The 22,549-nt window shown below is 56.6% G+C and overlaps 2 protein-coding genes across 2 annotated transcripts; one reads left to right on the top strand and one right to left on the bottom strand.

Annotated features, from left to right (window-relative positions):
• Nucleotides 1–274: 274 nt before the first annotated feature.
• On the bottom strand, nt 275–8,682 carry FBXL6 (F-box and leucine rich repeat protein 6; the record flags this gene model as incomplete). Its single annotated transcript, XM_062514447.1, has 11 exons — nt 8,607–8,682; nt 8,206–8,383; nt 7,341–7,508; nt 6,186–6,249; nt 5,614–5,720; nt 3,907–4,048; nt 2,141–2,254; nt 1,723–1,777; nt 1,641–1,674; nt 1,477–1,592; nt 275–512 (listed from the first exon to the last, which is right to left on the bottom strand). Coding segments are annotated over exons 1-11 (1,292 nt in total), but the record flags the coding sequence as incomplete, so codon positions are not given.
• A 644-nt stretch (nt 8,683–9,326) lies between these two features.
• LOC134057463 (uncharacterized aarF domain-containing protein kinase 5-like) lies at nt 9,327–16,998 on the top strand (the record flags this gene model as incomplete). The annotated part of the gene is made up of 4 exons (XM_062514446.1): nt 9,327–9,374; nt 10,185–10,243; nt 11,663–11,806; nt 16,923–16,998. Coding segments are annotated over exons 1-4 (297 nt in total), but the record flags the coding sequence as incomplete, so codon positions are not given.
• Nucleotides 16,999–22,549: the final 5,551 nt, after the last annotated feature.

Raw genomic sequence — 22,549 nt, 5'->3', positions numbered from 1 at the left:
CATATCCCCTATCCCCTATCCCATATCCCATATCCCCTATCCCATATCCCCTATCCCATATCCCATATCCCCTATCCCCTATCCCCTATCCCATATCCCCTATCCCATATCCCCTATCCCATATCCCATATCCCCTATCCCATATCCCCTATCCCATATCCCATATCCCCTATCCCCTATCCCCTATCCCATATCCCCTATCCCATATCCCCTATCCCATATCCATATCCCCTATCCCCTATCCCATATCCCACACCCCATACCCCACACTCACCTGAGCTCAGGTGCTGTCACGTGGGTCCCGGCCACCCTGAGCACCCTGAGGGGGTCTCGGGGCCCAAAGGCGCTCAAGGCCCCCCCCAGGTCGGGGTCTCGGCGCCCGCTGAGGTCGAGCTCGAGCAGGGTCCGGTGCCAGCGGCGAGTGACAGCGAGCCAGGAGAGAGCGACACTGGGGACAGGGGACAGCGCCGGGGGACAGCCGGGAGACACGGGCAGGGAGAGTCGTGACAGGGCTGGGGACAGCGACAGAGTGACAGAGGGGACAGGGACAGAGTGACAGAGGGGACAGGGACAGAGTGACAGAGGGGACAGGGACAGAGTGACAGTGGGGACAGGGACAGAGTGACAGAGGGGACAGGGAGAGAGTGACAGAGGGGACAGGGAGAGAGTGACAGTGGGGACAGGGACAGAGTGACAGAGGGGACAGGGACAGAGTGACAGTGGGGACAGGGACAGAGTGACAGAGGGGACAGGGACAGAGTGACAGTGGGGACAGGGAGAGAGTGACAGTGGGGACAGGGAGAGAGTGACAGTGGGGACAGGGACAGAGAGTGACAGAGGGGACAGGGACAGAGAGTGACAGAGGGGACAGGGAGAGAGTGACAGAGGGGACAGGGACAGAGTGACAGTGGGGACAGGGAGAGAGTGACAGTGGGGACAGGGACAGAGTGACAGAGGGGACAGGGGACAGAGAGTGTCACCCCTCCCCCCAGGTGTGTTCCCCTCCCCCCCAGGTGTATTCCCCTCCCCCCCAGGTGTGTTCCCCTCCCCCCCAGGTGTGTTCCCCTCCCCCCAGGTGTGTTCCCCTCCCCCCCAGGTGTGTTCCCCTCCCCCCCAGGTGTGTTCCCCTCCCCCAGGTGTATTCCCCTCCCCCCAGGTGTGTTCCCCTCCCCCCAGGTGTATTCCCCTCCCCCCCAGGTGTGTTCCCTCCCCCCCCAGGTGTATTCCCCTCCCCCCCCAGGTGTATTCCCCTCCCCCCAGGTGTATTCCCTCCCCCCCCAGGTGTGTTCCCCTCCCCCAGGTGTATTCCCTCCCCCCCAGGTGTATTCCCCTCCCCCCTCAGGTGAGTCTCACCTGCGCAGGGCAGTCCCAGCAGTTCCTGGGGGGTCACTCGGGGTCCCCCCCCTCACCTCCAGCTCCTCAGGTGAGGGGTCCCCCCCAGGAGGCGCCGCAGGAGCCCCTCCCCCCCTCCCCCACCCCCCGCCGGGATCCCCCAGCCCCAATTCCCGCAGGTGCGGGAAGGTGGGGGAGGGTCCGGGGGTGGGGGAGGGGCAGCGCTGGGGGAGCCAAAGAGCGCCCCAGAGACGGAGCACCTGTGGGGGGAGGGGCAAACACACCTGTGGGGGGAGGGGCAAACACACCTGTCGGGGGGAGGGGCAAAGGAACAAACACCACCTGTGGGGGGAGGGGCAAACACACCTGTGGGGGGAGGGGCAAACACACCTGTGGGGGAGGGGCAAAGGAACAAACACACCTGTGGGGGGAGGGGCAAACACACCTGTGGGGGGAGGGGCAAAGAAAAGGGGGGGAGAAGGGGGGGAGGGGAAATTTTGGGGTTCCCAGGTGAGTTTTTTGGGATTCCCAGGTGAGATTTTGGGTCCCCAGGTGAGTTTTGGTTCCCAGGTGAGGTTTTTGGGTTCCCCAGGTGAGTTTTTTCGTCCCCAGGTGAGTTTTGGGATTCCCAGGTGAGTTTTTGGGTTCCCCAGGTGAGTTTTGGGTTCCCAGGTGAGTTTTTGGGTTCCCCAGGTGAGTTTTTTCGTCCCCAGGTGAGTTTGGATCCTCAGGTGAGTTTTTGGTCCCCAGGTGAGTTTTGGGTTCCCCAGGTGAGTTTTTGGGGTCCCCAGGTGAGTTTTTGGGGTACCTGCAGGTCGGGACAGGCTCTCTGCAGCCGCTCCAGGGGGAGGGGGAGGGGCGGGCCCGGCCCCCCCAAACTCTGATCGAGCTCCAGGACCCGGAGCTGGGGCCAGAGCCCGGCCTGGGGGGAGGGGGGAAATTGGGGGGGATTTGGGGATTTTGGGGGAAATTTGGGAGATTTTGGGGGGATTTCGGGGGATTTTGGGGGGGTTTGGGGGAATTTTGGGGGGGGATCTGGGGAGAATCGGGGGGATTTTGGGGGAAATTTAGGAGATTTTGGGGGGATTTTGGGGGGATATGGAGGAAATTTGGGGATTTTGGGGAAATTTGGAGGAAATTTGGGGGGATTTGGGGAAATTTGGGGGGATTTGGGGGAAATTTGGGAGATTTTGGGGGGATTTGGGGGATTTTGGAGATTTTGGGGATTTTGGGGGATTTTGGGGGGGATTTGGGGGGGATTTGGTGGGTTTTCAGGGGATTTTGGGGGCATTTTGGGGGATTTTTGGTGATTTTTGGGGATTTTTTGGGGAGAATCGGGGGATTTTGGGGGAAATTTAGAAGATTTTGGGGGATTTTGGGGGATTTGGGGGGGATTTGGGGGAATTTTGGGGGAAATTTGGGGGGATTTTGGGGGGATTTGGGGAAGTTTTGGGGGATTTCAGGGAATTTTGGGGGATTTTTTGGGATTTTTGGGGAGAATTGGGGGGGATTTTGGGGGGATTTTGGGGAAATTTGGGGGAATTTTGGGGATTTTGGGTGAATTTAGGAGGATTTTGGGGGTGAATTTGGGGGATTTGGGGAGAATTTGAGGGACTTTGGGGGATTTTGGGGTTTTTGGGGATTTTTGGGAATTTTTAGGGATTTTTGGGGAGAATTTGTGGGAATTTTGGGAGGATTTTGATGATTTTTGGGGATTTTTGGGGCGAATTGGGGGGAGATTTTGGGGGGTTTGGGGGAAAATTTGGGGGATTTTGGGGAAATTTGGGGGAATTTGGGGGGGATTTGAGGGGATTTGGGGAAATTTGGGGGAATTTTGGGGGATTTTGGGGGGATTTCGGGAGAATTTGGGGGATTTTGGGGGATTTTTGGGGAGAATTTGGGGGATTTTGGGGGAAATATTCAGGAATTTTGGGGGTGATTTTGGGGTGAATTCAGAGGATTTGGGGGAATTTTGGGGGATTTTTGGGCTGAATTTGGGAGGATTTTAGGGGGATTTGGGGGGATTTGGGGGGAATTTGGGGAAATTTGGGGGGATTTGGGGGAGATTTGGGGGATTTTGGGGGTTTTTGGGGATTTTTGGGGTAAATTTGGGGGGATTTAGGAGATTTTTGGGGGGATTTTTGGGGAGAATTTGGGGATTTTTTGGGGGATTTTGGGGGATTTTGGGTTTTTTTGGGTGGATTTGGGGAAATTTGGGGGAGAATTTTGGGATATTTTGGCGATTTTTGGGTTATTTTGGGATCTTTTTGGATTATTTTGAGGTGTTCTGGGATAATTTTTGGGATCTTTTTGGGATATTTTTGGGATTTTTGGGATTTTTTGGGATAATTTTGGGATCTTTTTGGGATATTTTTTGGGATTTTTGGGGGATTTTTTTGGGATATTTTTTTGGGATTTTTTGGGATTTTTCTGGGATATTTTTGGGATATTTTTGGGATTTTTTGCGACATTTTTGGGATATTTTTGGGATTTTGGGGGGATTTTTTTGGGATTTTTTAGGATTTTTTGGGACTTTTTTTGGGGATGTTTTTGGGTCTCCCCTCCCCCACTCACGGCCAGGGCAGGTAAGACCCCCCTGAGGCGAGCACAGGTGAGGTGCAGGTGCTGCAGGGGGGGAGGGGCAGCCAGGAACGCCCCCAGCGCCGCCGGCTCCACCTGGTGACCCCAAAAAATCCGACAGGTGACCCCAAAATCCCTCAGGTGACCCCAAAATCCAACAGGTGACCCCAAAATCCGACAGGTGACCCCAAAAATCCCTCAGGTGACCCCAAAAAATCCGACAGGTGACCCCAAAATCCCTCAGGTGACCCCAAAATCCAACAGGTGACCCCAAAATCCAACAGGTGACCCCAAAATCCCTCAGGTGACCCCAAAAAATCCGACAGGTGACCCCAAAATCCAACAGGTGACCCCAAAATCCCTCAGGTGACCCCAAAATCCGACAGGTGACCCCAAAAATCCCTCAGGTGACCCCAAAATCCAACAGGTGACCCCAAAAATCCCTCAGGTGACCCCAAAATCCGACAGGTGACCCCAAAATCCAACAGGTGGCCCCAAAATCCAACAGGTGACCCCAAAATCCCTCACGTGACCCCAAAATCCACCCAGGTGACCCCAAAATCCCTCAGGTGACCCCAAAAATCCCTCAGGTAACACCAAAATCCCTCAGGTGACCCCAAAATCCACCCAGGTGACCCCAAAATCCGACAGGTGACCCCAAAATCCCTCAGGTGACCCCAAAATCCAACAGGTGACCCCAAAAATCCCTCAGGTGACCCCAAAATCCAACAGGTGACCCCAAAAATCCCTCAGGTGACCCCAAAAAATCCGACAGGTGACCCCAAAATCCAACAGGTGACCCCAAAATCCCTCAGGTGACCCCAAAATCCGACAGGTGACCCCAAAAATCCCTCAGGTGACCCCAAAATCCAACAGGTGACCCCAAAAATCCCTCAGGTGACCCCAAAATCCGACAGGTGACCCCAAAATCCAACAGGTGGCCCCAAAATCCAACAGGTGACCCCAAAATCCCTCACGTGACCCCAAAATCCACCCAGGTGACCCCAAAATCCCTCAGGTGACCCCAAAAATCCCTCAGGTAACACCAAAATCCCTCAGGTGACCCCAAAATCCACCCAGGTGACCCCAAAATCCGACAGGTGACCCCAAAATCCCTCAGGTGACCCCAAAATCCAACAGGTGACCCCAAAAATCCCTCAGGTGACCCCAAAATCCAACAGGTGACCCCAAAAATCCCTCAGGTGACCCCAAAAAATCCGACAGGTGACCCCAAAATCCAACAGGTGACCCCAAAATCCCTCAGGTGACCCCAAAATCCGACAGGTGACCCCAAAAATCCCTCAGGTGACCCCAAAATCCAACAGGTGACCCCAAAAATCCCTCAGGTGACCCCAAAAATCCCTCAGGTAACACCATAATCCCTCAGGTGACCCCAAAATCCACCCAGGTGACCCCCAAAATCCAACAGGTGACCCTAAAAATCCGACAGGTGACCCCAAAATCCCTCAGGTGACCCCAAAAATCTGACAGGTGACCCCAAAATCCACCCAGGTGACCCCAAAATCCCTCAGGTGACCCCAAAATCCACCCAGGTGACCCCAAAATCCGACAGGTGACCCCAAAATCCACCCAGGTGACCCCAAAATCCCTCAGGTGACCCCAAAATCCACCCAGGTGACCCCAAAATCCAACAGGTGACCCCAAAATCCCTCAGGTAACCCCAAAATCCACCCAGGTGACCCCAAAATCTGTCCAGGTGACCCCAATCCCCCCCAGGTGGGCCCGGGTCTCACCTGGCAGCGCCGCAGCTCCAGGTGTCGCAGGTGAGGGCAGGAAGTGCTCAGGGCCTGGGGGGGGAGTGGTCCAGGTGTGTGACCCCTCCCCCAGGTGTCCCCAGGTATGTCCCAGATGTCCCCAGGTGTGTCCCAGGTGTCCCCAGGTGTGTCCCAGATGTCCCCAGGTGTGTCCCAGATATCCCCAGGTGTGTCCCAGGTGTGTCCCTCTCCCCAGGTGTCCCCAGGTGTGTCTCAGGTGTCCCCAGGTGTGTCCCAGATGTCCTCAGGTGTGTCCCAGGTGTGTCCCAGGTGTGTCCCAGATGTGTCCCAGGTGTCCTGAGGTGTGTCCCCAGGTGTGTCCCCCTCCCCAGGTATATCTCAGGTGTGTCTCAGGTAACCCCAAGTGTCTCAGGTGTATCTCAGGTGTCCCCAGGTGTGTCTCAGGTGTATCTCGGGTGTCCCCAGGTGTGTCTCAGGTGTCCCAAGGTGTCCCCAGGTGTGTCCCAGGTGTGTCCCAGGTGTGTCCCAGGTGCTCACCTGCAGCACAGGCCCCACGTGGTTGCTCCAATCACAGAGCACGAACTCCTGCAGCAGTGAGAACCTGGGGACAGGTGTGATCAGGTGAGCACAGGTGAGCTCAGGTGAGCTCAGGTAAAGCACAGATAACCTCAGGTGAGCTCAGGAGAGCACAGGTAAAACACAAGTGAGCACAGGTGAACTCAGGTGAGTTCATATGAACTCAGGTGAGCACAGGTGAGCTCAGGTGAGCACAGGTGAACTCACGTGAGCTCATATGAACTCAGGTGAGCACAGGTGAGCTCAGGTGAGCACAGGTGAACTCAGGTGAGTTCATATGAACTCAGGTGAGCACAGGTGAGCTCAGGTGAACTCAGGTGAGTTCATATGAACTCAGGTGAGCACAGGTGAACTCAGGTGAGCACAGGTGAACTCAGGTGAGTTCATATGAACTCAGGTGAGCACAGGTGAACTCAGGTGAGCACAGGTGAACTCAGGTGAGTTCATATGAACTCAGGTGAGCACAGGTGAACTCAGGTGAGCACAGGTGAACTCAGGTGAGTTCATATGAACTCAGGTGAGCACAGGTGAGCTCAGGTGAACTCAGGTGAGTTCATATGAACTCAGGTGAGCACAGGTGAGCTCAGGTGAACTCAGGTGAGCTCATATGAACTCAGGTGAGCACAGGTGAGCTCAGGTGAGCACAGGTGAACTCAGGTGAGTTCATATGAACTCAGGTGAGCACAGGTGAGCTCAGGTGAACTCAGGTGAGTTCATATGAACTCAGGTGAGCACAGGTGAACTCAGGTGAGCACAGGTGAGCTCAGGTGAACTCAGGTGAGCTCATATGAACTCAGGTGAGCACAGGTGAGCTCAGGTGAGCACAGGTGAACTCAGGTGAGCTCATATGAACTCAGGTGAGCACAGGTGAGCTCAGGTGAGCACAGGTGAGCTCAGGTGAACTCAGGTGAGTTCATATGAACTCAGGTGAGCACAGGTGAGCTCAGGTGAACTCAGGTGAGCTCATATGAACTCAGGTGAGCACAGGTGAGCTCAGGTGAGCACAGGTGAACTCAGGTGAGCTCATATGAACTCAGGTGAGCACAGGTGAGCTCAGGTGAGGCAAGGAGCTCCCTGCACACCTGTGGGAGGGGGGAGGGGCGGGTCAGACCTCACCTGCTCTCCACCAATCGCAGCAGGGGGCTCAGCACCTGCTCAGGGGGAGGGCGGCGGCCGCGGGCGGGGCCGCCCAGGTGTGCCCTCAGGTGTCCTCTCAGGTGAACCCGCAGCCACAGGCGAGGGTCGGCAGCCAGGTCCCGCCAGAGACGGCAAACACGGGACACCCTGGGACAGGTGGGACAGGTGAGACAGGTAGGACAGGTGAGGGACAGGTGAGACAGGTGAGGGACAGGCGAGATAGGTGAGGGACAGTGACTCTCCCCAGGTGCTTTCCAGGTGTTCCTAGGTGTCTCCAGGTGTGACATTGACGCTCCCAGGTGTTTCCAGGTGTGCCAGTTACACCCCCCAGGTATCCCCAGGTGTGTCCCAGGTGTGTCCCAGGTGTCCCCAGGTATCCCCAGGTATCCCCAGGTGTGTCCCAGGTGTACCCAGGTATCCCCAGGTGTATCCCAGGTGTGCCTGGGTGTGTCCCCAGGTATCCCCAGGTGTGTCCCAGGTGTCCCCAGGTATCCCCAGGTGTGTCCCAGGTGTACCCAGGTATCCCCAGGTGTATCCCAGGTGTGCCTGGGTGTGTCCCCAGGTATCCCCAGGTGTGTCCCAGGTGTCCCCAGGTATCCCCAGGTGTGTCCCAGGTGTGTCCCAGGTGTACCCAGGTATCCCCAGGTGTATCCCAGGTGTGCCTGGGTGTGTCCCCAGGTATCCCCAGGTGTGTCCCAGGTGTCCCTGGGTGTACCCAGGTGTACCCAGGAGTGCCCAGGTGTCCCCAGGTGTGTCTCAGTTATCCCCAGGTGTGCCCAGGTGTGTCCCCAGGTGTCCCCAGGTATCCACAGGTGTGTCCCAGGTGTGCCCAGGTGTTGCTCACCTGCACAGGAAGGGCACGGCCCCCTCCCCCTCCACAGCAGCCTGGAAGATCCTCAGGATGATCTCGGGGGGCAGCTGGGGCAGGTGAGGCCCCTCCCCCCTCCTCACCTGGGCCTTCAGCCTCACCTGGGCCCGGGGTCGTTTTCTGGGGGGGGGGCTGGGGGGACCCCGTGGCTGCGCTGGGGGAGGAGGGCGGGGTCAGGTGAGACAGGTGAGGGACAGTTGTGGCACAGGTGAGGGACATTGGGGACAGGTGAGGGACAGGTGGGGGCGGGGTCCGACGGGTGAGGGGTGGGGGCGGGGCTGTCCTGGGGGCAGATTTTGGGGAGGGGGTGGGGGAGTTTCCTGTAGCCCCTCCCCCTCCCTTAGCCCCTCCCCCTCCCTTAGCCCCTCCCCCCGCACTTCCGGTGTCGTTTCCGCCGGTGGGGGAGGGGAAAGATCCCGGGACCCGCGTGCGGTTCTCACCGAGCGCCGCCATCTTGGGAAGGGGGCGGGGCTTAGGCGGGGGGCGGAACCATCCCTGAGTGTCCCCAGGACCCCTCGCCCACCCCTTTGGGAACCTCAGCCAGGCCCCGCCCCTTCCCCTCCGCGACCCCGCCCCCTCTTCATTAACCCCGCCCCCTACCCCCCCCCCCCCCCCCCCCCCCCCCCCGCTCAGCCTCAACCCCTCCGCCCCATTCCCGCTCGCGCCTCTCTTCAGCCAATCAGATCTCGGGGCGGGGCTGGTGGGGCGGAGCTAACTCCGATTGTCCAATGAGTAGGCTCGAGGGCGGTCCCATGGTTGCGTCTCAACCAATGAAAAGGCGCGAGGGTCGAGCGCGCGGTTGCGGCTCAGCCAATATGAAGGCGGCGGGGGGGGTTAGCGGCGAGCCCGCGGTTGAGTCCCGGCCAATGAGAGCGCGCGAGGGCGGTCCCGCGGTCGGGGCTCATCCAATGAGAACGCGCGAGCGGCCAGCGCGCTGTTGGGGCTCAGCCAATGGGCAGGCGGTTGGGGCGGTGAGCCCGCGGTTGGTTCTCAGCCAATGAGAGCGCTCGAGGGCGGTCCCGTGGTCGGGGCTCAGCCAATGAGAGCGCTCGAGGGCGGTCCCGTGGTCGGGGCTCAGCCAATGGGGAGGAGCGGTGGGCGGGGCGTGGCGCGCGGCGGCGGCGGCGATGGGGCTGCGGCGGGCGGTGAGGGGGGACCGGGGGGGGGGGGCACCGGGACCCCCCCTCAGGATTTCCCTCCCCCCATACCGGGAACCCCCCCCCCCTCCCCCCCCACCCTCAGGGATTCCCTCCCCTCAACTTTCCCGGAACTTCCGCCAGGACACCCCCCCCTCCCCCCCCCCCCCCCCCAGCCCCGTCCGGGATCCCCTCACGGCGCCCCTCCCCCCCCTCGTCACTCCGGAAGTACCGGGGACCCCCCCCCCCGCCATTGTCACTCCCCTCCCCCACCCTCACATTCGGGACCCCCCCCCCGGTGTCACCGGGATCCCCTCAGGGATTTCCCTCCCCCACCCCCCAGAGGCTCCGCCCCCCTCCTGGAGATTAGCCCCTCCCCCACCAAAAATGTCACCTGTGTGCCCCTCCCCCAATGTCACCTGTGTCCCCCTCCCCAATGTCACGTGACTCTCCCCCAATGTCACCTGTCCGTCTCCCCCAGAGCCCCCCCCCCAATCCAGACCCCCCCCAATGTCACCTGCGCCCCCTCAGTGTCACGTGACCATCCCCCAGTGTCACCTCTGCCCCACCCCCCACGCCCCCCCAGTGTCACCTGTCCCACCTGTGCCCCCCCAATGTCACCTGTGCTCCCCAGCCCCTCCCCCACTGTCACATGTGCCCCTCCCCCACTGTCACCTGTCCCCCCCCCCCCCCCCCCAGCCCCTCTCCCTTCACGCTGGGTGGGGGAGGGGCAGTGTTGGTTTTTGGGTTTTTTTTTGGGGGGGAGGGGGATCCCCCATCCCCCCCCCTGACCCCTCCCCCTCCCCTCCCCCCCCTCAGGTTCGGCTCCTGCCCCTCCCCCAACGGCGACCCCGGAGCGGCCCCGGAGAGACCCCGCGGTGAGGGGGGAGGGGCGGGACCCCAGACCCAAATTATGGGGGGGGGAGGGGTTTTGGGACCCCCTGCCCCAAATTGGGGGGGGGGGGGGGGGGGACTTGGGACCCCTGACCCAAATTATGGGGGGGGGAGGGGGAGGGGATTTGGGACCCCCTGCCCCGAACTGGGGGGGGGGAACTTGGGACCCCTGACCCAAATTTGGGGTCCCTGAGGGGTGGAGGTGACATTGGGGGGGGGGTCTCTGGGGGATCCCTGGGGATTTTGGGAAAAGGGGGGGGGGGGGGAGGGGGGGGGGGTGTGTGTGTGTGTCCTGGACCCCGACCTTTGACCTTTGACCCCTGACCTGTCCCTGTCCCCTCAGGTCCCCTTTGATGCCCTGGTAGCCCTGGTGGCCACCGTGACCTCTGACCTGTCCCTTGTGTCCCCTGCTGGCCCCTGTCCCTTCCTTGGTGGCCACCGTGACCTCTGACCTGTCCCTTGTGTCCCCTGCTGGCCCCTGTCCCTTCCTTGGTGGCCACGGTGACCCCGGTGACCTTTGACCTGTCCCTTGTGTCCCCTGCTGGTCCCTGTCCATTCCTTGGTGGCCACCGTGACCTCTGACCTGTCCCTTGTGTCCCCTGCTGGCCCCTGTCCATTCCTTGGTGGCCACCGTGACCTCTGACCTGTCCCTTGTGTCCCCTGCTGGCCCCTGTCCATTCCTTGGTGGCCACTGTGACCTCTGACCTGTCCCTTGTGTCCCCTGCTGGTCCCTGTCCCTTCCTTGGTGGCCACCGTGACCTCTGACCTGTCCCTTGTGTCCCCTGCTGGTCCCTGTCCCTTCCTTGGTGGCCACCGTGACCCCTGACCTGTCCCTTGTGTCCCCTGCTGGTCCCTGTCCATTCCTTGGTGGCCACCGTGACCCCTGACCTGTCCCTTGTGTCCCCTGCTGGTCCCTGTCCATTCCTTGGTGGCCACCGTGACCCCTGACCTGTCCCTTGTGTCCCCTGCTGGCCCCTGTCCCTTCCTTGGTGGCCACGGTGACCTCTGACCTGTCCCTTGTGTCCCCTGCTGGTCCCTGTCCATTCCTTGGTGGCCACCGTGACCTCTGACCTGTCCCTTGTGTCCCCTGCTGGCCCCTGTCCATTCCTTGGTGGCCACCGTGACCTCTGACCTGTCCCTTGTGTCCCCTGCTGGCCCCTGTCCCTTCCTTGGTGGCCACCGTGACCTCTGACCTGTCCCTTGTGTCCCCTGCTGGCCCCTGTCCCTTCCTTGGTGGCCACCGTGACCTCTGACCTGTCCCTTGTGTCCCCTGCTGGCCCCTGTCCCTTCCTTGGTGGCCACCGTGACCTCTGACCTGTCCCTTGTGTCCCCTGCTGGCCCCTGTCCGTGCCCTGGTGACCCCGGTGACCCCGGTGACCTTTGACCTGTCCCTGTCCCCTCAGGTCCCCTCCGTTGCCCCGACGGCGGGTGCTGGTGGCCGCGGTGGCCCTGGGGGGTTCGGTAGCCCTGGGCTGTTACTCGGTGGCCGAACCCCCCCAGCGGCGCCGGGCTCGGCTCCTGCTCCAGGGCGTGGGCAGGTTCTTCAGGTGGGGGGTCCAGGGGGAATTTGGGGGGTCCTGGGGAGGTTTTGGGGGGGTCCAGGGGGAATTTGGGGGATCCTGGGGAGGTTTTGGGGGGGTCCAGGGGGAATTTGGGGGATCCTGGGGAGGTTTTGGGGGGGGTCCAGGGGGAATTTGGGGGATCCTGGGGAGGTTTTGGGGGGGTTCAGGGGAAATTTGGGGGGTCCTGGGGAGGTTTTGGGGGGGTCCAGGGGGAATTTGGGGGGTCCAGGGCGGAATTTTGGGGGGTCCTGAAGGGATTTTGGGGGGTCCTGAAGGGATTTTGGGGGATCCTGGGGGGATTTGGGGGAATTTGGGGGGTCCTGGGGAGGTTTTGGGGGGGTCCAGGGGGAATTTGGGGGGTCCTGGGGAGGTTTTGGGGCAGCCCAGGGGGAATTTTGGGGTATTTGGGGGATCCTGGGGACGTTTTGGGAGGTCCTGGGGAGGATTTTGGGCAGCCCAGGGGAAATTTGGGGGATCCTGGGGGAATTTGGGGAAGCCCAGAGGGAACTTTTTGGGGTCCTGGAGGGATTTTAGGGGGGTCCAGGGGAAATTTGGGGGGTCCTGGGGAGGTTTTTGGGGGTCCTGGGGAAATTTGGGGGGTCCTGGAGGGATTTTGGGGGATCCTGGGGGGATTTGGGGGGTCCTGGGGGGAATTTGGGGGGATTTGGGGGGTCCTGGGGGGATTTTGGGGGGTCCTGGGGAGGTTTTGGGGGATCTTGGGGAGGTTTTGGGGGGTCCAGGGGGAATTTCGGGGGTCCTGGGGGGATTTGGGGGGTCCTGGGGAGGTTTTGGGGGGTCCTGGGGGGGATTTTGGGATCTCTGGGGGGCACGGGCAGGATCTTCAGGTGGGGGAGGGGGCTGGGGGGATTTTGGGGAGATTTTGGGGGGTCCTTGGTGGGTCTGGGGTCCCTTTTGGGGTCTGGGGTTGTTTTTGGGGTCCCTTTTGGGGTCTGGGGTCATTTTTGGGTCTGGGGTCCCAGTTTGGGGTCTGGGATCCCTTTTGGGTCTGAGGTTATTTTTGGGGTCCCATTTGGGTCTCCGGTCCCTTTTGGGTCTGGGGTCCCATTTGGGGTCTGGGGTCGTTTTTGGGGTCTGGGGTCATTTTTGGGGTCCCATTTGGGTCTGGGGTCCCTTTTGGGTTCTGGGGTCCCATTTGGGTCTGGGGTCATTTTTGGGGTCCATTTTGGGGTCTGGGGTCCCATTTGGGTCTGGGGTCCCTTTTGGGGTCTGGGGTCCCATTTTGGGGTCTGGGGTCATTTTTGGGGTCTGGGGTCCCTTTTGGGGTCCATTTTGGGGTCTGGGGTCCCATGTGGGTCTGGGGTCCCTTTTGGGTCTGGGGTCCCTTTTGGGTCTGGGGTCATTTTTGGGTCTGGGGTCCCTTTTGGGGTCTGGGGTCCCAATTGGGTCTGGGGTCCCTTTTGGGTTCTGGGGTCCATTTTGGGGGTCTGGGGTCCCTTTTGGGTCTGGGGTCCCATTTGGGTCTGGGGTCATTCTGGGGTCCATTTTGGGGTCTGGGGTCCCTTTTGGGGTCTGGGGTCATTTTTGGGGTCCATTTTGGGGTCTGGGGTCCCATTTGGGTCTGGGGTCCCTTTTGGGTTCTGGGGTCCTTTTTGGGGTCTGGGGTCCCATTTGGGTCTGGGGTCATTTTTGGGGTCTGGGGTCCCATTTGGGTATGAGGTTGTTTTTGGGGTCCCAATTTGGGGTCTGGGGTCCCATTTGGGTCTGGGGTCCCTTTTGGGTCTGGGGTCCCTTTTGGGGTCTGGGGTCATTTTTGGGGTCTGGGGTCCCATTTGGGTATGAGGTTGTTTTTGGGGTCCCATTTGGGGTCTGGGGTCCCATTTGGGGTCTGGGGTCCCTTTTGGGGTCTGGGGTCATTTTTGGGGTCCATTTTGGGGTCTGGGGTCCCATTTGGGTCTGGGGTCCCTTTTGGGTCTGGGGTCATTTTTGGGGTCCCATTTGGGTCTGGGGTCCCATTTGGGTCTGGGGTCCCTTTTGGGGTCTGGGGTCATTTTTGGGGTCCATTTTGGGGTCTGGGGTCCCTTTTGGGGTCTGGGGTCATTTTTGGGGTCTGGGGTCCCTTTTGGGTCTGGGGTCCCATTTGGGTCTGGGGTCATTTTTGGGGTCCCATTTGGGTCTGGGGTCCCTTTTGGGGTCTGGGGTCATTTTTGGGGTCCCTTTTGGGGTCTGGGGTCCCATTTGGGTCTGGGGTCCCTTTTGGGTCTGGGGTCCCTTTTGGGGTCTGGGGTCATTTTTGGGGTCTGGGGTGCCATTTGGGGTCTGGGGTCCCTTTTGGGGTCTGGGGTCCCTTTTGGGTCTGGGGTCCCATTTGGGTCTGGGGTCATTCTGGGGTCCATTTTGGGGTCTGGGGTCCCTTTTGGGGTCTGGGGTCATTTTTGGGGTCCATTTTGGGGTCTGGGGTCCCATTTGGGTCTGGGGTCCCTTTTGGGTCTGGGGTCATTTTTGGGGTCCCATTTGGGTCTGGGGTCCCATTTGGGTCTGGGGTCCCTTTTGGGGTCTGGGGTCATTTTTGGGGTCCATTTTGGGGTCTGGGGTCCCTTTTGGGGTCTGGGGTCCCATTTGGGTCTGGGGTCCCATTTGGGTCTGGGGTCCCTTTTGGGGTCTGGGGTCATTTTTGGGGTCCCTTTTGGGGTCTGGGGTCCCTTTTGGGGTCTGGGGTCATTTTTGGGGTCTGGGGTCCCTTTTGGGTCTGGGGTCCCATTTGGGTCTGGGGTCATTTTTGGGGTCCCATTTGGGTCTGGGGTCCCTTTTGGGGTCTGGGGTCATTTTTGGGGTCCCTTTTGGGGTCTGGGGTCCCATTTGGGTCTGGGGTCCCTTTTGGGTCTGGGGTCCCTTTTGGGGTCTGGGGTCATTTTTGGGGTCTGGGGTGCCATTTGGGGTCTGGGGTCCCTTTTGGGGTCTGGGGTCCCTTTTGGGTCTGGGGTCATTCTGGGGTCCATTTTGGGGTCTGGGGTCCCTTTTGGGGTCCATTTTGGGGTCTGGGGTCCCATGTGGGTCTGGGGTCCCTTTTGGGTCTGGGGTCATTTTTGGGTCTGGGGTCCCTTTTGGGGTCTGGGGTCCCAATTGGGTCTGGGGTCCCTTTTGGGTTCTGGGGTCCATTTTGGGGTCTGGGGTCCCTTTTGGGTCTGGGGTCCCATTTGGGTCTGGGGTCATTCTGGGGTCCATTTTGGGGTCTGGGGTCCCTTTTGGGGTCTGGGGTCATTTTTGGGGTCCATTTTGGGGTCTGGGGTCCCATTTGGGTCTGGGGTCCCTTTTGGGTTCTGGGGTCCTTTTTGGGGTCTGGGGTCCCATTTGGGTCTGGGGTCATTTTTGGGGTCTGGGGTCCCATTTGGGTATGAGGTTGTTTTTGGGGTCCCTATTTGGGGTCTGGGGTCCCATTTGGGTCTGGGGTCCCTTTTGGGTCTGGGGTCCCTTTTGGGGTCTGGGGTCCTTTTTGGGGTCTGGGGTCCCATTTGGGTCTGGGGTCATTTTTGGGGTCTGGGGTCCCATTTGGGTATGAGGTTGTTTTTGGGGTCCCATTTGGGGTCTGGGGTCCCATTTGGGGTCTGGGGTCCCTTTTGGGGTCTGGGGTCATTTTTGGGGTCCATTTTGGGGTCTGGGGTCCCATTTGGGTCTGGGGTCCCATTTGGGTCTGGGGTCGTTTTTGGGTCCCCTTTTGGGGTCTGGGGTCATTTTTGGGGTCTGGGGTCATTTTTGGGGTCTGGGGTCCCATTTGGGTCTGGGGTCCCTTTTGGGTCTGGGGTCATTTTTGGGGTCCATTTTGGGGTCTGGGGTCCCATTTGGGTCTGGAGTCCCATTTGGGTCTGGGGTCCCATTTGGGTCTGGGGTCCCTTTTGGGGTCTGGGGTCATTTTTGGGGTCCATTTTGGGGTCTGGGGTCCCATTTGGGTCTGGGGTCCCATTTGGGTCTGGGGTCGTTTTTGGGTCCCCATTTGGGGTCTGGGGTCATTTTTGGGGTCTGGGGTCCCATTTGGGTCTGGGGTCCCTTTTGGGTCTGGGGTCATTTTTGGGGTCCATTTTGGGGTCTGGGGTCCCATTTGGGTCTGGGGTCATTTTTGGGGTCCCATTTGGGTCTGGGGTCCCTTTTGGGGTCTGGGGTGATTTTTGGGGTCCATTTTGGGGTCTGGGGTCCCAATTTGGGGTCTGGGGTCCCTTTTGGGTTCTGGGGTCCCATTTGGGGTCTGGGGTCATTTTTGGGTCTGGGGTCCCTTTTGGGGTCTGGGGTCATTTTTGGGGTCCATTTTGGGGTCTGGGGTCCCATTTGGGTCTGGGGTCATTTTTGGGGTCTGGGGTCCCTTTTGGGTCTGGGGTCCCATTTGGGGTCTGGGGTCATTTTTGGGGTCCCATTTGGGTCTGGGGTCCCATTTGGGTCTGGGGTCCCTTTTGGGGTCTGGGGTCCCAATTGGGTCTGGGGTCCCTTTTGGGTTCTGGGGTCCCTTTTGGGTCTGGGGTCCCATTTGGGTCTGGGGTCATTTTTGGGGTCCATTTTGGGGTCTGGGGTCCCTTTTGGGGTCTGGGGTCATTTTTGGGGTCCATTTTGGGGTCTGGGGTCCCATTTGGGTCTGGGGTCCCTTTTGGGGTCTGGGGTCCCAATTGGGTCTGGGGTCCCTTTTGGGTTCTGGGGTCCCTTTTGGGTCTGGGGTCCCATTTGGGGTCTGGGGTCATTTTTGGGGTCCCATTTGGGTCTGGGGTCCCTTTTGGGGTCTGGGGTCATTTTTGGGGTCCATTTTGGGGTCTGGGGTCCCATTTGGGTCTGGGGTCCCATTTGGGGTCTGGGGTCATTTTTGGGGTCCATTTTGGGGTCTGGGGTCCCATTTGGGTCTGGGGTCCCTTTTGGGGTCTGGGGTCCCATTTTGGGGTCTGGGGTCATTTTTGGGGTCCCATTTGGGTCTGGGGTCCCATTTGGGTCTGGGGTCCCTTTTGGGGTCTGGGGTCCCTTTTGGATCTGGGGTCCCATTTGGGTCTGGGGTCATTTTTGGGGTCTGGGGTCCCATTTGGGTCTGGGGTCCCATTTGGGGTCTGGGGTCATTTTTGGGGTCCCATTTGGGTCTGGGGTCCCTTTTGGGGTGCCCCCTGCCCCCCAGGTCTCTCTCCGTGGGGCTCCACATCTCCCTCGATTATTGGTGGACGACGAAGGTGGAGCTGAGGGGGCTCCGAGAGGTGGGGGCCGATTCTGGGGGGGAAATTTGGGGAATTTTGGGGGATTTGGGGGAATTTTGGGGGGGGATTTTGGGAATTTAGGGATGATTTGGGGGGATTTTGGGGGATTTTTTGGGATTTTGGGGAATTTTGGGGGGATTTTGGGTGGATTTGGGGAAATTTGGGGGAAATTTGGGGAATTTTGGGGGAAATTTGGGGGATTTTGGGGGGATTTTGGGGGGATTTTGGGGGGATTTTGGGGGGATTTTGGGGGAATTTCGGGCATTTTGGGGGAAATTTGGGGAATTTTGGGGAATTTTGGGGGATTTTGGGTGGATTTTGGGGGGATTTTGGAGGAATTTTGGGTGGATTTGGGGAATTTTGGGGCATTTTGGGGGAAATTTGGGGCATTTTGGGGCATTTTGGGGAATTTTGGGGGGAATTTGGGGGATTTTGGGGGGATATTGGGAGGATTTGGGGAATTTTTGGGAGGATTTGGGGGGAATTTGGGGATTTTGGGGTGGGGGAGAAATTGTGGGGCTGTGGGGGAAGCTGGAGACACACCTGAGACACACCTGAGACACACCTGTATCACACCTGTATCACACCTGTATCACACACCTGTATCACACACCTGTATCACACACCTGTATCACACCTGTATCACACACCTGTATCACACACCTGTATCACACACCTGTATCACACCTGTATCACACCTGTATCACACACCTGTATCACACACCTGTATCACACCTGTATCACACACCTGTATCACACACCTGTATCACACCTGTATCACACACCTGTATCACACACCTGTATCACACCTGTATCACACACCTGTATCACACCTGTATCACACCTGTATCACACCTGTATCACACACCTGTATCACACACCTGTATCACACACCTGTATCACACACCTGTATCACACCTGTATCACACACCTGTATCACACACCTGTATCACACCTGTATCACACACCTGTATCACACCTGTATCACACACCTGTATCACACACCTGTATCACACCTGTATCACACCTGTATCACACCTGTATCACACACCTGTATCACACACCTGTATCACACCTGTATCACACCTGTATCACACCTGTATCACACCTGTATCACACACCTGTATCACACACCTGTATCACACACCTGTATCACACACCTGTATCACACACCTGTATCACACCTGTATCACACACCTGTATCACACACCTGTATCACACCTGTATCACACCTGTATCACACACCTGTATCACACACCTGTATCACACCTGTATCACACCTGTATCACACACCTGTATCACACCTGTATCACACACCTGTATCACACCTGTATCACACACCTGTATCACACACCTGTATCACACCTGTATCACACACCTGTATCACACACCTGTATCACACACCTGTATCACACCTGTATCACACACCTGTATCACACACCTGTATCACACACCTGTATCACACCTGTATCACACCTGTATCACACCTGTATCACACCTGTATCACACCTGTATCACACACCTGTATCACACACCTGTATCACACACCTGTATCACACCTGTATCACACCTGTATCACACCTGTATCACACACCTGTATCACACACCTGTATCACACACCTGTATCACACCTGTATCACACCTGTATCACACACCTGTATCACACACCTGTATCACACCTGTATCACACACCTGTATCACACACCTGTATCACACACCTGTATCACACCTGTATCACACACCTGTATCACACACCTGTATCACACACCTGTATCACACACCTGTATCACACCTGTATCACACACCTGTATCACACACCTGTATCACACCTGTATCACACACCTGTATCACACACCTGTATCACACCTGTATCACACACCTGTATCACACACCTGTATCACACCTGTATCACACCCCTGTATCACACACCTGTATCACACCTGTATCACACACCTGTATCACACCTGTATCACACACCTGTATCACACACCTGTATCACACCTGTATCACACACCTGTATCACACCTGTATCACACACCTGTATCACACCTGTATCACACCTGTATCACACACCTGTATCACACACCTGTATCACACCTGTATCACACCTGTATCACACACCTGTATCACACACCTGTATCACACACCTGTATCACACCTGTATCACACCTGTATCACACACCTGTATCACACACCTGTATCACACCTGTATCACACCTGTATCACACACCTGTATCACACCTGTATCACACACCTGTATCACACCTGTATCACACCTGTATCACACACCTGTATCACACACCTGTATCACACACCTGTATCACACACCTGTATCACACACCTGTATCACACCTGTATCACACCTGTATCACACCTGTATCACACCTGTATCACACACCTGTATCACACCTGTATCACACACCTGTATCACACACCTGTATCACACACCTGTATCACACACCTGTATCACACCTGTATCACACCTGTATCACACACCTGTATCACACCTGTATCACACACCTGTATCACACCTGTATCACACACCTGTATCACACACCTGTATCACACCTGTATCACACCTGTATCACACACCTGTATCACACACCTGTATCACACACCTGTATCACACCTGTATCACACACCTGTATCACACACCTGTATCACACACCTGTATCACACACCTGTATCACACCTGTATCACACACCTGTATCACACCTGTATCACACCTGTATCACACCTGTATCACACCTGTATCACACACCTGTATCACACACCTGTATCACACACCTGTATCACACCTGTATCACACACCTGTATCACACACCTGTATCACACCTGTATCACACCTGTATCACACACCTGTATCACACCTGTATCACACACCTGTATCACACACTGTATCACACCTGTATCACACACCTGTATCACACACCTGTATCACACACCTGTATCACACCTGTATCACACACCTGTATCACACACCTGTATCACACACCTGTATCACACACCTGTATCACACCTGTATCACACACCTGTATCACACACCTGTATCACACACCTGTATCACACCTGTATCACACCTGTATCACACCTGTATCACACACCTGTATCACACACCTGTATCACACACCTGTATCACACCTGTATCACACACCTGTATCACACACCTGTATCACACCTGTATCACACACCTGTATCACACCTGTATCACACACCTGTATCACACACCTGTATCACACACCTGTATCACACCTGTATCACACCTGTATCACACACCTGTATCACACCTGTATCACACACCTGTATCACACACCTGTATCACACCTGTATCACACACCTGTATCACACCTGTATCACACACCTGTATCACACCTGTATCACACCTGTATCACACACCTGTATCACACACCTGTATCACACCTGTATCACACCTGTATCACACACCTGTATCACACACCTGTATCACACCTGTATCACACCTGTATCACACACCTGTATCACACACCTGTATCACACACCTGTATCACACACCTGTATCACACCTGTATCACACACCTGTATCACACACCTGTATCACACACCTGTATCACACCTGTATCACACACCTGTATCACACACCTGTATCACACCTGTATCACACACCTGTATCACACACCTGTATCACACCTGTATCACACACCTGTATCACACACCTGTATCACACCTGTATCACACACCTGTATCACACACCTGTATCACACACCTGTATCACACACCTGTATCACACCTGTATCACACACCTGTATCACACACCTGTATCACACCTGTATCACACCTGTATCACACCTGTATCACACCTGTATCACACCTGTATCACACACCTGTATCACACACCTGTATCACACCTGTATCACACCTGTATCACACACCTGTATCACACCTGTATCACACCTGTATCACACACCTGTATCACACACCTGTATCACACCTGTATCACACACCTGTATCACACACCTGTATCACACCTGTATCACACCTGTATCACACACCTGTATCACACCTGTATCACACACCTGTATCACACCTGTATCACACCCTGTATCACACACCTGTATCACACACCTGTATCACACCTGTATCACACCTGTATCACACCTGTATCACACACCTGTATCACACACCTGTATCACACCTGTATCACACCTGTATCACACCTGTATCACACACCTGTATCACACACCTGTATCACACACCTGTATCACACCTGTATCACACACCTGTATCACACACCTGTATCACACACCTGTATCACACCTGTATCACACCTGAATCACACCTGTATCAACACCTGTATCACACACCTGTATCACACACCTGTATCACACCTGTATCACACACCTGTATCACACACCTGTATCACACCTGTATCACACACCTGTATCACACACCTGTATCACACCTGTATCACACACCTGTATCACACACCTGTATCACACACCTGTATCACACCTGTATCACACACCTGTATCACACCTGTATCACACACCTGTATCACACCTGTATCACACACCTGTATCACACACCTGTATCACACACCTGTATCACACACCTGTATCACACACCTGTATCACACCTGTATCACACCTGTATCACACACCTGTATCACACACCTGTATCACACCTGTATCACACACCTGTATCACACCTGTATCACACCTGTATCACACACCTGTATCACACACCTGTATCACACCTGTATCACACCTGTATCACACACCTGTATCACACCTGTATCACACACCTGTATCACACACCTGTATCACACCTGTATCACACACCTGTATCACACCTGTATCACACACCTGTATCACACACCTGTATCACACACCTGTATCACACCTGTATCACACCTGTATCACACCTGTATCACACACCTGTATCACACCTGTATCACACCTGTATCACACCTGTATCACACACCTGTATCACACACCTGTATCACACCTGTATCACACACCTGTATCACACACCTGTATCACACACCTGTATCACACCTGTATCACACACCTGTATCACACACCTGTATCACACACCTGTATCACACACCTGTATCACACCTGTATCACACCTGTATCACACCTGTATCACACACCTGTATCACACCTGTATCACACACCTGTATCACACACCTGTATCACACCTGTATCACACACCTGTATCACACACCTGTATCACACACCTGTATCACACCTGTATCACACACCTGTATCACACACCTGTATCACACCTGTATCACACCTGTATCACACCTGTATCACACACCTGTATCACACCTGTATCACACCTGTATCACACACCTGTATCACACACCTGTATCACACACCTGTATCACACACCTGTATCACACCTGTATCACACCTGTATCACACACCTGTATCACACACCTGTATCACACACCTGTATCACACACCTGTATCACACACCTGTATCACACCTGTATCACACACCTGTATCACACCTGTATCACACACCTGTATCACACACCTGTATCACACCTGTATCACACCTGTA

This window comes from Cinclus cinclus, unplaced genomic scaffold (assembly GCF_963662255.1).
Source record: "Cinclus cinclus unplaced genomic scaffold, bCinCin1.1 SCAFFOLD_304, whole genome shotgun sequence".
Classification (NCBI taxonomy): Eukaryota; Metazoa; Chordata; class Aves; order Passeriformes; family Cinclidae; genus Cinclus; species Cinclus cinclus.
The sequence above is the reverse complement of the archived record's forward strand: the minus strand, read 5'-3'. Positions and strand labels throughout refer to the sequence as shown.